The 16,753-nt window shown below is 36.1% G+C and overlaps 1 protein-coding gene and 1 non-coding gene across 2 annotated transcripts in view; both read right to left on the reverse strand.

Annotated features, from left to right (window-relative positions):
* Positions 1–16,753, reverse strand: part of LOC145690180 (FK506-binding protein 15-like) — a 112,822-nt gene that overhangs the window by 66,458 nt on the left and 29,611 nt on the right. The window contains exons 6-9 of the mRNA XM_081764816.1: positions 15,029–15,181; positions 13,288–13,433; positions 10,259–10,439; positions 7,571–7,771 (exon numbers count right to left, since the gene is read on the reverse strand). Coding sequence (XP_081620942.1) covers positions 7,571–7,771; positions 10,259–10,439; positions 13,288–13,433; positions 15,029–15,181 — 681 coding nt within the window. The remainder of the gene's footprint in view (positions 1–7,570; positions 7,772–10,258; positions 10,440–13,287; positions 13,434–15,028; positions 15,182–16,753) is intronic.
* Positions 16,675–16,749, reverse strand: TRNAR-UCG (transfer RNA arginine (anticodon UCG)). Its single transcript has one exon. It is a non-coding gene; the product is annotated as a tRNA-Arg (tRNA).

Raw genomic sequence — 16,753 nt, forward strand, 5'->3', positions numbered from 1 at the left:
GACATCCCACCACTGACTAAAGTCGATCGCTTCTATCCCCCATTCACGTTTGAGTGGAAAATTATAGATAGTGGCAAATATTGTCCCGTTCCTCAGTAAGATACATATAATTTCAAATGAGCAAATTTCCTAGGTATGTACAAGGGCATTAGAGAAATTAACTTAATAAATAATTGCAGTAACAGTGTCAATGAGACCACTGACCATTTATATAATTTAATTTATTCTGTATTTAACGAGCATGTATCTAAGAAGTCAATTGGTTGTAAACAAAAATATAAGGATCCATGGATGACGCGAGAATTGAAAGCACTAATAAAAAAAAAAAATCTAAATATTTTGTTAAAGCTAAAAGAACAAATGATGACGTATGGTATCAGAGATATTCAGACCTAAGGAAACTGGTAAAAAAGAAATACATGGAAGCAAGAAAATCTTATTATTCAGGTTTAGAAAATAGTATTTATAAGAACAGCTCATATTTTTGGAACGTTTTTAAAAAGTCTGACTGTAAACAAGTACCAAAGCACATAAATTGTAATGGTATGCTAATTCAAGACACTATCGAAATTGCTGAAGCATTTAAGAGTGTATTTTATGAAGCTTTTAACTAAGCTTTTAGCTTAGGTCAAGAGGTATTGCCTGAGAATATCGTTAGTAATAGTGCTCTAATCGTAATTCCTACCGTTACTGATTTAGATGTAATGGAAGCAATTATAGTGCAGTCCGTAAGTGCAATAATTTGTATGGATCGTGCATTTCCGGTTACCAGCACGAAATTTGGTCAGAGTGTTTAACGCTACATGTAAATGAGAAAAAAGCCGGGAGACAGCTTCTCAATATGTTTCGTGTGCCTCGGGGCGCCATCTTGAAAAGTGGCCTACTTTTCACAAGTTCCCCAAATTTTGTTTGATTTACATCGTCTTTGAGCTCAAGTTCACAGGCAAAACGACTATAGAAGACTGTGAACTGCTAGACAATAACAGCAGTAGCTTTAATTTCTTGAGGGGGCTAGTGAAAGGGCACAAGCATTCTGGGGGGGGGGGGGGCAGTTATTTTGTGTACACCAAAAATAAGACTATTGTGTTACTTGACCTATATATCAAGTCAACATCTCTGGGAAGGGGACTTACGACAGGCCCGTATCCACGGGGGTCATGAGGGGCCACCCCTAAATTTCTACTGCCCCCTAAAGTTTTCATGGTAGGCATACAAGAGCAGATATTACAGTTAATAAGGTTGGATCGGGCCCCCTAACATCTACCGCACCCCTACATTTTTGCGATGGCTACGAGCCTGGTTCACGATGTCAGCAGAGTGCACTTGCCCCCTTCTTCCCATCTAGCGTTGTCATAGTGCTGCATGTACTTGCTCAAGCTGGAGTAACAACGCCCGGTCCAGCTGATGCGCTCCTTACAGCATATTACGTGACACGTGCCAGGTACTCCCATGAAGTCACAATCGCTGTCCTACACGCCCTACTGTACGGGGCCGACGAGTCCTCCAATCATGAAGCTTCCGAAACTAGTAATATAGCAATGTGGATATCCCAGCAGAGGCAGCACTCGGCTCAATTCCAATACTGGGTTACAGTTATAGAGCTAGAAGCACTGTTGTTACTGTTTGTGAAAAGTGTGCGTAATGGTAATTTCATGTTTTATGTAGAAGTACTCCAGTACATGTGTTCTTGATACTTAGCTTTGGACCACGTACACTACGGGCGATGGTTACCAGTCTTTCTTCATACTCTGAAGCAACTTCCAGTTTGTCATCCTGACGTATTTAACGAATTCTCTAAGGGACAAAATCTTACCGGCACTTTTCACGTATGTCAGACGACCACCTTCACGAACAGAACAACAAACTGATAAAAGAAAGTGGTTCTCTATGGGAGCTTACGATAACCCATTTACTCTTTTGAAGAAAATAGTCAGTTGTCCGAAATCGCTCGTTTACTGGCTGAGTATGAAGACAGCTACTCTGCTGAGTTGCAGGTATCGAGATCACACCACGAGGACACGGATGCATTCCAAAGCAAGTACAGGACACATGTGAAGAACCTAATTGATGTACTTCGTGATACTGGTAATCCTTTTGAAGGAGAGCATCTGTCTACAGCTGGGTTCACCAGACGTATAGCGCCAGAAGATTCGTGCCAGTCTGTCCGCATCGCAGCTACCACAGGAACCAAAATGTATGAGGACTTCGTTTATAACCGTCTAACGACATGCAAGCAGTCCATACGCGATGTTATAAAGAAAGTTAATATACAGCTTCTCATCTGTAGTTCGTTGAAAGTTCGTTGCAAAGATGAAACTTGCTAGTGCACACAAAGATTATAACCTGTTCTGTAAGATGTTCATAGCATGCCAGGAAAGGGAGGGCGATATCCGAGAATTCTTTTCTCATGAGAACACAACTTATCCTCCATCAATATCTGAATTTGGAGATCTCAGATTTCCTACCTCTAAATCAGATATTTTGAAAAATTTGATGGGTGTACAAGTACTATCATCCCCCATTCCTCTTGTCTTGTCGTCGATGGAGCGATGCTGGTACACCAACTGCAACCAGGAGCAGCGAAAACCGCAGAATATGCCTCAGTTGTGAATAACTGGGTTTCTTTCACACTTTGAGACACTAAACGCTTAGACATGGTCTTTGACTGCTACATTGAAAAGAGCTTGAAAACACAGACGCGTCAGAAGCGTGGGCAGGGCGAGCGCTTTGTTGTCAAGCTAACGGGATTGTTTCCAAAAAAATTCCAGAAGTTCCTTGCAAACGTTGACAACAAGGAAAGACTATTTCATTACCTCCCTGGAACAATAACTGCAGCTGATATTTCAGAAAGAGAAATATTCTGCACATGAGGAAATCAAGTCTTATCCTCTTCCTCAGGCTTAGATATTACTGGTATTTCTCCCTCATCCCACATAGAAGCTGATGGAAGAATCCTTCTGCAAGTCCGTCATCCCCCAAGAAGGGACACAAAAATATTACAGTTCGTACAGTTGACTCCGATGTTGTTGTTATCGCTCTCTTTGCGTTTCTGCATCTGTCACCCACTCTGGAGAAACTATGGATTGATTTTGGTTCTGCAAACATGCGACGTTTCATTCCTATACACACCATGTGCACGAACTTACCTTCTGGAACGATAGATTTGCTGCCGTTTTTTCACAGTTTTACGGGCTGTGACACAGTGCCAGCCTTTCTTGGTGTTGGCAAGACAAGTGCATGTTGTACGTTGATGGGTTTAAAGAAATGGATACAGCTTTTCGGGAACTATCAGTCGTTCATTCTCACGATGTTGTAAGCTACAAATCTCGCATGCTAATCCAGCAATTTGTGACGCTCATATGCGACAGATCAAGTACTTGCGAGCAAGTCAACGAAACCAGACCTATTCTATTCAACAAGAAAAATCGCACAATAGACAGAATACTTCCAACCGAAGACACATTGAATCTCCATACAAGAAGGGCAACTCTTCAGTGCAAGGTCTGGCGACAATGCCTCGAAAAGGATGTGCATGATGTTGAACCCCTGAACTGGGGTTGGAAGGAAACAGATGACGGACTCGGTTACCAACCTTTGTCGACTACGTTGAGAAGTATGTCTGATAAAAGTCGACAACTAGTGACATGCCGTTGCAAACTGCGCTGTACTGGCAAATGTACTTGTATTAAGAACGGCGTCGTCTGTACGTTGCTTTGCAAATGTGAAGGGCAATGCTCACAGTGATATCACTATGAACACAGCAGCTGAACTTTTTTCTTAAATGTGAAAGTGTATATGAGTTATGTAGATATGTAACATTGTAGGAAACTATTAAAGTTGTAGAATGATAAACTGTATTAGTTTGTACTTGATATACAACTCCTCTACAATAAGAACTCACAGTGAGGTAGGGTGTCCGGGGAGGCCATTCATGCAGTTACCCTTATGGGAACTTGCCTTTTTAGGGTAAATTTTAGAGTTTCAGTCAAGCAGCTATTGCAACGAGGCAATTTATCGTAGGATCATGGTTCATACCTCGTATTTTGTAATGAAGCTGTGTTTCCAACTGTACTAGTCAAATTTCCTTATTTTGCACCTAAGGCGGGAAATTCGCACCCAAAGTGGGAAAAATGGAAATTACGAAAAAAAATTGCACCAGTATTTCCCCTCGAACATGCAAATGGTACGCGACACGAACATGCAAGTGGTACCAAAACAAACTTTGCTTTATAGTGAATAGAATGAGGTATGAAAAATGGTCCCCCCAAAATTAGTGTAGATGCTCTACCTGATTTACCAATTTCCCTCAATAATACATTGTCAGTCAATTGTTTTTCAATGAGCTTCAGCATAAAGACTATTCTTCGTAGGAACATGAATCGTACCTTGTTGTCTTTGGAATGAATCAACCTTTTGAATTGTACCACTCGCATATGGGTACCATGTGTCTGTGGACGAAAAATAACTTCCAAAGGGAAAGTTTGTCAGAAAAAATCACTCTCTTTCAAGTTTGGGTCCCTCTCCCCCTGTGTTAATTCTTGAATCTCAAAATCCCCAAAAACATACTATATGGTGTATGTAATATCTGTGGAAAATATCAATCTCATATCTTGAAAACTAAGGGCGGTAAAGAAAATTCCCCCACGTGGAAAGCATAACCCGTACTTTAAGGGAAAAACAAAAAGTCCCTGACACGTCCCTATTTATCCGAGGATCATAATTTGCAAACGATTTCGGTCCAAATTAGAGTAGCTTTCAAATGGTACCACTTACATGCCCTATCGTGTCCCTGAGAGGTGAAATCCAGAAAAAGGTAATTTTTTCCCTGAAAAAATATCATTTTTTTTTAATTTGGACGAGATTTTCTCGCTTCTAATACACAATAGGGAAATTGTAATAGTACAGTTGGAAACAGTGCTTCATTACGAACACAACGAGGTACGAACCATGATCCTAGAATAAATAGGAAGTGTCAACCCCCCCCCCCAAAAAAAAACTCTAAAAATTACCCAATTTTTTTCTTCTGTAGGCATCGAACGCATGACTGGGAGATGTCCATTAAACACGTTTTTTGATGCTTTCACACATGAATAAATGCAAAAAAAGAAAATGGTGTGAAAAGCTTAACTAGAGACTTATAAGGCAAATTCTAAAGGTCGACGCTATGGTACAGATCTGTTCCATCGGTCCCCAAAGGGTTAAATGACTAGAATCGGAAAATTTGTGATATTAACTGTTTCTTATTCTGTTTGTTAGCAGACTGGAAAAGAAGAAAAGTGTTTTCTAAAGCTTTCGTGTAAATATTTAGATTAAGTTGCTAGAAGTTAGCCATTTTTCAATATGGCGTCCAGTGTCGACCATAATGATCCTACGAACTGTCTCCCGGTAATTTTCCAACCTTGATTGGACATGTAACAAAATGGCGAACTTTCATGCTGGTAACCGGAAATGCAGGATACTTACGCTAACATACCACACTATTAAACTAATTAAACCGAACATTACTCCAGGTCCAGATAATATTCCTTATTATGTAATAAAAGCTTGTGCAACTGAACTTTCATCTAATTTAGCAAATATATTTAACATTTCATTACGTACGGGTGTATATCCTTCAATGTTGAAGCAAGTATATGTTGTTCCGGTATATAAATCAGGTGACAGACAGGTTGCAAGCAACTACAGGCCAATAACTCTTGTCAATGCATTCTCGAAGATATTTGAACTAATTGTCCATAAACACATATATTTTAATGTAAGAAATATCTTAAATGAGTTTCAACATGGTTTTTATAAGGGCAAGTCAATTGTAACAAATCTAATTCATTTTACAGACTTTACCTATAACGCACTGAAAAATAAACTGCAAGTCGATGTAATATACATAGATATATCAAAAGCTTTTGGCTCTGTCAGTCATAAGTATCTCATTAGCAAGTTATCAAATATTGGTTTGTCACCTTTGTACATTCGCTGGTTTAAAAGCTATCTGTCAAACAGAACTTACGAAGTTAAAATCGGACCTGTACATTCTAGTGTAGGCTATGTAAAAAACGGAATACCACAAGGGTCGCCCTTGGGTCCTCCCTTATTTTCTTTATTTTTAAATGACCTTACAGAAAAAATAAAATACTCTAAAATTCTCCTATATGCTGACGATATGAAGTTGTTCAGATTAGTCAACAATGAGTTCGATAATTATTTACTGCAACAAGACTTAAATGCAGTAAACACGTAGTGTAGAAATAATTTTCTAAAAATTAATGATAAGAAAACAAAATTTATGACATACACCAATAAAACTCAATATTATGTCAGTAAATATGAGATCAACGGTGTACAAATTGAGAAAGTAAGCATTATTAAAGACCTAGGTATTACATTAGACAGTCAGTTAAAGTTTTCTAATCATATAAATTGTATTGTACAAGGTGCCAGAAGGATAATAAGTTTTATTTTTAAACAGTGGCCTGTATTTCAAAGAGATAAAACGTATGTATTTCTATATAAATTACTTGTAAGACCAAAATTAGAATTTGGTTCGGTAATTTGGAACAGCATTTCTAAAACTTTGACAAACAAGATTCAAATCTGTGCAAAAATGCTTTATTCGACTGCTATGTTTTAAAATGAAAATGAGCTATTACTCACATAGTTATGAATATTGGATTGATTATTGGGGTCTGGAAAGCCTTATGAATAGACGAAAAAATTTCGACAGAGTATGCATGCAAAAAATACTAGATAACATTTATATCAGTGAATATTGTTTACAAAACATAGGTTTTAAAGTGTCAAATAGCATAAGAAATACCATGATTTTAGTTCCTCTGAATTGGAAATGTAAAATTTTAAAAAGATTGACATATTCTTTAAGCTCATTTTAGACATGTTGTATTAAACAATGTGAAAGTTTTATGTGATCTGACTGATAGTTTTTAATCAATGACGTTTAGAAACATTAAGTCAAATGTAATTTTATAACTGCTGTTCTTAGCTTCTTGTTGTTTTAGATGGATGGAAAACTTGATAAGTTTTACTGCGTTGACAAGGAATTACTTCTGCTTAACTGACCTTTATCTACACTGTGTTTTATATTAGTACCCTTCTTTTTATTGTTTTCTTACTTATTACTATTTTTAGTAGTATTATTATTCCATCGCATACTCTGATACCACGTGTTGTATTTTTGCCAAAAGCTGTTCGCGGCACTAAAATAAAGATGATGATGATGATTATTATATTATTATTATTATTATTATTATTATTATTAAGAAAAACGGACCGCTAGCCGATACTTGCTGTCATTAAATGGGCTGATCTCTTGGTAACTGTCATATGATATGCCGATGTTTCAAAGAATCTTAAGCCCTGTCGTGAACCTAAATAGAAAATATTATATACATTAATTATGGCACAGAAGTAATTGTGGTTTTCATTATACAAACAAGACACTGTTTTTAACTTGAAAACTCACCAAGAGTCGTTCCCTCAAAATGAGGAATACTGCATATGCTGGAACAGTGAATACCATATATAGATTGGATTGTAATAATACATGTTTACGTACCATTAATTCTTGCCTTTGCCAAGTATCCGGAGCATATGGAGCTATCTTATTCAGTGGTCCTGCTGTAGACGGCGGCTGAGATATTTTCGTAACTGTTGGTGGTTGCGCTGTGGTCCCTCCAGCAGATTTAGTTGTTCCTAACGACGACACTGATGAATTTGTAACAGAAGGAGGTGGTGAAGTTGTACTTGATATCTCTTCCTGAAAAGAACTTTACATAAATTAAAAAGGAAGGAAAAAGAAAAAAGAAGGCGGAACGTTATATTTACAAGCTACACTAGAAACAAACATGAACTTTACTGGAACATAACAATACTAATGGATAAAGAAGGACATCATAATAGGCCGGACATCCCCAGTAATAAGCAACGAGAAGGGAGAGGTACATTTAATATGCATCACAATATCAAATACAACAAACCTGCAGAAAGAACATAAAGAAAGAAAAAAATACAAACAAAAGAACAATGGAAGACCAGAAGTGTGAAGTTAATGCCAGTAGTAATATTGGATACCGGAGTGGTTCACAAGATGATGGAAAAAGCACTTGAAACAATTGGAATTGAAGAAAAAGTCATAAAGAAAAGATGGAAGAGTGTAATATTGGACACATGCAGAATTCTAAGAAACTTTTTGCGAACCTCAGAGTAAAGGGAAAAACAGAGAGGAAAAGCAATATACAGTGAGACCTGTCAACTTGGCCACCTGCTTATCTTAGACTGGTTCGTCTTGAACATGCATTTTCCCATAAGACATTCGATACTTATTACTCTGTAAGTTGGCCACCTGTCTATCTTGGAAGTTGGCCACTTTGAAGCAATGTTATTCTATGATGATAATGATAAATTTACCTGCGTAACTTGGCCACGCAAAATACCGTTTTGTTACTTTTCTTAACTTTTTCGTATTCCCATATGAGAGGCAATTATTCTGTATTTAAGTAGGATTTCCACTCTTTGTTCTTGGAGGTCAATGGCCAGAACACTGCCCTGATAGAGGGGTGTTGAAGAAATATGTGAATAAGAAAAAGCACGTACAGGTACTCAGAAAATGGTTGTACATATTGTAAACAAATCTGTTTTGGTAAAACCATTAGCTATGTCGGCTGCTTTCAACAGTGGGGAGCTTCAGTAATTCCGGAAAATTCTCAAGATTAAAGCTAACCATTTCAATTGTCAACTATTGGCCCCAGACGGCTTGTCGAATGGTAGCGGAGGTTTTAAGACATGAATTCCCTTAAGATTTTCTGCAAACATCTTTTGCTCCGAGGGAAACACTTGTAGCTCAATAACAAGAGGTAGTTAACTACAAAATTAGAATGTGCATATGCGGCAAAGAGAATAAATGAAACGCCTCTAGAATGTACCATTATAAATAAATTTGTTATTAATAACTGACTCGCCATTTGTCGAAAAGTATCTACAGAAAATATTTGTCACTGTTTAATCAGTTCAAATGAAAGTTTCTTACTCTACAGACAGCAAACGAGTGAATCCGATTTCGGTATGTGTATGTGTGTGTTCAGTGGAAGGGGACGTCTTGAATTCATGAATTCATAATGGATTCGAAACGTAGAAAGTTGTATGAATTGTGTGTATTAAACATACTGTAGTATTTTTTTCTAGTAATGTATATTGTTATGATTACTCTATATCAGGGGCGGATCCAGGACCGACTTCTGGCGAGGGGTTGTCATACTGCTACTTTTAAGGGCTCCAAACTTTGGGATGTTTTTTATTTGTATATATAAAATAAGAAAGTTTCCTCTTCTGGGGGGGGCAATCGCTCCCCTGAATCCGCCCCTGCTCTATATACATTATTTAAAAGTAGCTCACGTGTCATTGCTTATTAAAAATTTATAATCAAGTAATACTAGAAATTCTATTCTAAAAATACACCAATGACACTTACTTTCTGTAAGTTGGCCACCTGTCTAAGTTGGCCACTTTTCAATGGAACCGATGGTGGCCAACATAAACATGTTTCACTGTACTTTGGTGAAAAAAAAAATGAAATGAAATCTTTAAGTTTTACGTCCCACGATTATGCCGGTTAGGCTAAAGGAAACGGTGATGATGAGAGATGAGTGAAATGGTAGAATGAAGAAAGTGGGAGGAAACGGGAGAACCCGAGAAAACCCACGAGCACGGTGTTTGTCCACCACAAAGTCCACACGGCGCGAGCTGGGATCAAACCAGGGACCCCAAGCACCGGAGGTGAACGCTCTACCACTGAGTCACCTCGCCCCCATATACTTTGATGACTCGTATATTATTATATCACCTGCGTAGATAAGGAGTGGAGAAAATAATAATAACAATAATAATAATAATAATAATAATAATAATAATAATAATAATAATAATAATAATAATAATAGGTCTTTTACTTGTGCAATATTTAAGCTACCCTCTCGCGTCTAGGCAACATGACGCCTTCTCACTGATCATATTAGAATTTAATTCGTTGTAGTACAGAGCTTCACGAGATGACAACAGGAAGAAACTGGTTATCGCAATACGAAGTGCACTATATAAATAGTGTAACCACGTATCAGAACACAACTTAAGCTTTTACAACATAAACGAGATTTTTAACAGAAACGTGTCTCTATTTACTCTTATCTTCATTACTACTTACCTTGTGTTCGAGAGCAATGTCACACCTCGGGAAAGAAAAACAACTCACCTCATTATCTTCAGAGTCACTTGGGCCACAAGTGACAGCCCCTGGTAAAAGAAGCGTAGGTTGCCCCATCTTGGCCATTCTTGAAATAATGCTTGCTTTATGAGACCCAGGACTACTCGTTAAAGCTTCTGAAATACAAGCTCTTCTCGCTTTAATGCTACTGCTGTCATCCGAGCCTATGCTGTACAGAAATAACTCAGTTATTTTAAAAATAAAATTTATCAGCTGAAAAGTACAATTAACATCTTCTGTGGTACTGTTTGTTCTATTCTGGATTTTTGAATTTAATTGCGATTTGTAAATATGTTATTTTATCTAAGAAAATCGAAAGGAAAACACACCCTAAATTAATAATAAAATATCACATATTTCGTCGAATAAGGAAATGTATCTCCCCGAATTATTTCAATCTCTATCATGTTACAGATATTGACACGAAAATATAAGAAAATGAGTTTAAAAGATCCACAAGAAAATAAGCTAAAATGATCTACAAAATGATAAACAGAACCTTGTAAGAAATTAATAAAATAGTGGCAATTTAAAAATAAAACCAATTTGAACGAAGCACACAGGAAATGCAGTACGATGGCAATAGAAAAAATAATGCAAGTACTTCAAACAAATATTGGTTTGTAACAGTGGGTCTTGAGGTCACGAAGGATCTAATTTCATTAATGAAGTTGGTCATCGAATAGCAATCAAAACTGGTGATCCCCGAGCTACTGCATTCCTTTTCCAATGTATCAGCATCGCTATCCAGCGCGAGAATGTGTCATCGATCTTAGGCACATTACCTCCTGGTAAAGAACTGGACGAGATTTTTCTTCTATAACCCACAATACGACGGAAGTAGAGACATCCTAGGAGTCTGACAACCACTTTGACGATGTTCATGAAGAATGTTTTGAATCCAGTTTGGATAAATATAAATTTTTGAAAGTCATGGCTAATACCGGTAACTTTGGGAGTGGTAGCAACATGATCTACAGATTTTACTTTGTTGCTCAAAATCGTTGAAGACCCGAAAGATATTGTTGTTTAGCTGTCCGATGTTTTATTTTGGAACAAATATGATGGTTACTAATAAAAGAATTTCAAACTCATGACATTATCTTTGCCAACGAAAATGTTCGAGAATAACGTTATTTGATGGTACAAATCTTTTGAAAAGTTTTTAATATGATTATTCCATATTTTATCTAGTTTATATTATTATTATGATTATGATTATTATTATTATTAGATTAGCAGTTGACATGACCTGGTATTATCTATTAGTTGTTATTCATTTACGTCTAATGATATACACATTATTAATTTTTGGCCTCAAAACTGCTGTAATTCTTTGAGGAATAATACTTATATTCACGCAGTACGCTCGTATTATGATGTAGTAACTGTATCACATTTTTTAGCTTGGAAACAACTAAACATCGAAACCGGTAAAGTCCATAATGTTCTGATGCTATATAAAAATAGGAAAGTTCCTACTCAACTGATAGCACTAGATGACAAGAGGTACTAAACGACGAGATATGTGTTGTCCTAAAGCTCTTGTGCGTAATAGGCTTGAAAACTTGATATACAATCAAAATGGGAAGAAATGAATCTAGTTGTAGGAACCAACTGCATAATCCGATGCAAAAGGAGTATCACTCTGGAATGGAGTTTGTTTAACTGAAGAAACGAACATTTTATTCTAAGGATGAAAACTAACTATATCAAACGTTTACATTGTTTGTACTGTAGAACATGAAATAGCATATAGGCTGAAGCTCGGGGCTAAAAGTTAACATTTCATAACGCCAATGACATAGCGACCAAACAGATAAAACCCAACAAATCAAAATATTTCATAAGTGTGCTTCTACATCATACGAGTTACGTCAAGTTATTGGACAGCCAGAAGTCATTATGCCAACCTGTAAAGCCTGTGATTTCACAATGTTTACGCATGGTGCAGTAACATGCTTAAATCATAAACAGTGTATAGTCAGAAAGCGTTATTTTTTTTTTTTTTTTTTAATATATCTAACAAGTTTGAGAGTCGTAATCGATAGTTAGATGTTACCATTCTTACGGAAAGGATATGAAAGCAATTACAAATAATAAAATGCGTCAGATAAGTGTTAATGTAATGAAGATACTCTGTGCTTAGGTTTCATAAATGTATTGAGATAGCAGAGAAATGCAATATATTCTTGTAAACTTAAATTATAAGTCTTCTTCTTCTTCTTCTTCTTCTTACTACTACTACTACTACTACTACTACTACTACTACTACTACTACTACTACTACTACTACTACTAATAATAATAATAATAATAATAATAATAATAATAATAATAATAATAATAATAATCTAAGTAATAAGGATTACAGCTGTTTTGTTTATCTATAGTAGTTTTTTACTGAATATATACATTGTAGTAGAATATTGGTCATACAAATAGTTACGTCTGAAGTGCAAGCTATTGATGTGTATTGTAATTATTTAAGTGTGTGAATGAGAATATATGTTATTCTTTAAAGAGTGAGTTATTAATGTTAAGCTATGATTATAGCAGATACGTGGTATACACAGCAAACTTATATACAACATATATATTGTTATTGTTTGCCAAACACATCTGTTAGTATATACAGTATATGACTAATTACGCCTCTAATTACTGTTACTAATGGTTTTCTAAAGAAATAAAATTAAAGATTAAGAATTATTATAAATATTTCAATTTCTTTATTCTGAATTGTAGGGATTGGAATAGTTTTACGTTTTGAATATGGTGGTGGTTTCTTCTAGATGGCTTCAGAAGTTTGGAAGAGTCCGATTAATGTCTTCAAGTGTGTTTTCGGAAGGGGAGTTTTACGTTTCATGATGTTAATAATAATACGTAGTAACACATAACCTCAAAAGCATCTGAACATATTTGTAAGTCTGTTCAACGAACTTTTGCCGTTTCCTAAATACATTAAAAAACAATTGTAGTACGAACATCACTATGCATACTACCCAAAATCATACCTTGGTAATGGAACATTATCACTGGTATCCTCTGCTAATACAGGGGTGTCCGATCGAGATGACACTGAATCCTTATGCTGCTTCACCCTCACAACTTCTACTTCAAAACAGAGTGTGGAATTTGGTGGCACAACGCCTTCTTTGCCCTTGAATATCACAAAATAACATAACATTAAACTTTTTATTCAAAAGAAATGGTTGTGATGTCCATACAGAATTATGAATACTGATTTCAAGTATGACCGTTACTGTATAGACGAATTAAACTTTATAAACTATCCGAATGAAAAAACCTAAAAGTTCTTACATTCAATTATATTTATACTTGCCGTGATTTACCTCACAGTACGTCTCGATTTCAAAGCTGCTGAACAAGACAACAGGACTCTTCGAAACGGACTGGAATTTTCAGATTTTAAACGTATTCTGACGTAAGTGCTTCTATATTCTTATCTAAAGATTATTGAATGTAACAATGAAGTTAAATAGTATAATACCGATGAAAGCAAATACGATTCACCTTGTAATTTGTAGTATAATTTTACTCTTTGGGTAGATGATTTGATTTGATTTGGAATTCAAGTCCCTTTTAGCAGCGAGGCTATATAAGACGGGACCTACTGAGTAACGCGAAATCTGAACCACATGAGCTCCCGTCGGGAATCGAACCCGGGTTTCACACGCAAAAGGTGCGTACGCTATCCGCTTAGCCACGAAGGGCTCCTTTTGCGTAGATGAAAACCTTCTCTGTACAATGTAAAATGTACCAATTACGGTATGAAAAATGCATACTGAAAAGTTTGCTAATCATGCTGCTATCAATATCATCATGTACTGTTTAAATTATATGATTTTGTAACTCTTCTTAGCATTTCAGATTTCACATGCTATGGAACTAAAGTCAATTGAGTCCTTGTTCTACAATTTGGTATTCTGATACCTATATTTTGTAACCAACATTCGCTACAATATTTACTGCTTAAAACCATTTAAATAAATAAGTAAATAAATAATAATGAGTATCTGTCCTTTTAATAAAAAATTGGCTACTTACCAATGAATCTCCCCTTGGAAAGCCTAAATATTTTTCAGACGTTTCGGAACTCAAAGCAGGCTTCGTCCTAAGAAGCAAGGTGATAAAGATTAAAACGGACAGGAAATAAAAGGTGAAAAACAAGGAATACATACCACTAAATAAATAAATATAAAGTAAAGAGTAGATTCTGAAATGTGACGAGCAGAGGAAAGTGCAAAATCTACTCTTTACGTTGCATTTATTCATTTAGTGGTACGTATTCCTTGTTTTACACCTTTTATCTCCTATCCGTTTTACACCTTGCCACAGTGGATGGAACCAGCTTTAAGTTCCGAAACATCTGAAAAATATTTAGGCTTTCTAAGGGAGGATTCATTCGTAAGTAGCCAACTTTTTTTAATTTGAATCATCCTCTTATGCGACCATATAATTCTAATCTCTCTTTTTACTTTGAACCGTATCATTTTATCATTTGATTCACAAAGCCAAATACAATGCCATACCTGATATTGCTCAGTTCCACTTTTTTTACTACTCCTTTTCTTCTAACTTTTCCTGTCTTCTCTGCCTGATGGCATATTTATTATTACTATTATTAGTTATTTTTTGCGTTTTGATAGTGTTTTAACTAATTTCTGATAAAAAAGAAAAGAAAATGGCAACATTTATATGTACAAGTTGCTTCTTATATTACAAACATACTACCTTACTTCCATATCCTAAAGCAGCAGGAACAAATATAAGTCTTCGGCCTCCCTTCTTGCTTCCAAGAAGTCCTTCCTCACAACCTTGCACAAGCTTTCCTTTACCAATCCTTAAACGTAACGGTTTATCGGTCTTTGTGTTATCATCAAACATCTGAAATGGCAATTAAATATCTGTAAATAATTAAATCATTTTCTTATCACATGGATTAACAAATACCAAGGTTTATCGTCGCACAAATCCGATCACGGTTATTATCCACCTAAGATGTTGCCTTATATTAATCTCTTCACTTAACCTATCCAAGGATCTCTTTTACAAGGTCTTCTCAGGAAATTTTACCTCTAAATTGCATTTTGATGTCAATCGGCATCATTGTAAGTTACTAACAATACGAGCAATAATACTATTCTTAAAATGTGTACATTAGCAAAAGGTGCATGCTAATTCCAGTAAACAGTTCAGCCGCCTTTCCGTGATACTATTACAAACTTCAGACAACGTATCTTTCAATGTGGCGAAAAAATATATACATATACCTAGGTCAAGGTACAATGCCTCCCTTTAAAACGTGAATTTTTAGAAACGCCGGAACACGTTTCTTTATTTGTAATAAAGAGTTTATATACCGAGTTTTATCTTCCTAACTTGACAGGCTCATGAAATACTCAACTTTTCGCATAAATTATATCCCCACTCGCTTCCTCCTTAAAATATGCATTTTAATTAGCTGACACGATATGAACTATGTTCGAGATAGGTAAAAACTTTGTTCAAAAAATAATCTGAAAGAGTTCAACGGTTTTTCATGATTCGATCACTTACAAGGTCAGTTTCATTTATATATATATATATATGATGGCTATTTATCTTGAAGAAAAAACATATTTTGTATGATGTCAGAATCGACAGAAGATACTGTTAGATATATATTCCAATATTCTCACATTAACAGAACTCAACATAAATTATATTCTTTTCAAATGGCACACAATCATAGTCATACGTCTTGCAAATAAAGTCAGAAAAATAAACACACTGCTGAACAAGACTGCACTTATTTAATATAAAAACATATTTACACATGACGTTTCGATCTTCTAGCCAGAATCCTCATCAGATGTACACTCTGATGAAGATCTTGGCTTTGAGTGTACATCTGATGAGGATTCTGGCTAGATCGAAACGTCACGTGTAAATATGTTTTTATATTAAATAAGTGCAGTCTTGTTCAGCAGTGTGTTTATTTTTCAAATGCCACTACGTAAGATTATTACATTCCTGAAATCTAAATATTAAACGAAAATTTAGAATATCATATTTATTATTTAGTGTTGCAAACCAAGGCCGCTACAGTATTAAAACATCAAAATTTCAGTGGCCTTTACAAAAGGATTAGGATTTGGATTTCTGGGCTTTCGGCATCTAAGGCCATGTAGCCCTTCACGATTTGAGGGATGACGTCCCTCGGCGAGCACACAATCCGGGGAAAGGGAAGGAAGAAAGGATTGGGAAAGGAAGGAAGCGGCCTGGGACCTATAAGTTAGGTACCACCCCGGCATTTGCCTGGTGTGAATGAGGAAAACCCAGGAAAACCTCATTCAGGGTGGCTGGCCTGAAAAAGCTGTTACACTTTTTCGACCGAGTGACCCCACCGGGAATCGAACCCGGGACCGCTCGCACCGAAGGCGAGAGCGTTAGCGACTACGCTACGCGGGGCCACTG

The sequence above is a fragment of the Thermobia domestica genome, chromosome 7 (assembly GCF_964235325.1).
Source record: "Thermobia domestica chromosome 7, izTheDome1.hap1.1, whole genome shotgun sequence".
Classification (NCBI taxonomy): domain Eukaryota; kingdom Metazoa; phylum Arthropoda; class Insecta; order Zygentoma; family Lepismatidae; genus Thermobia; species Thermobia domestica.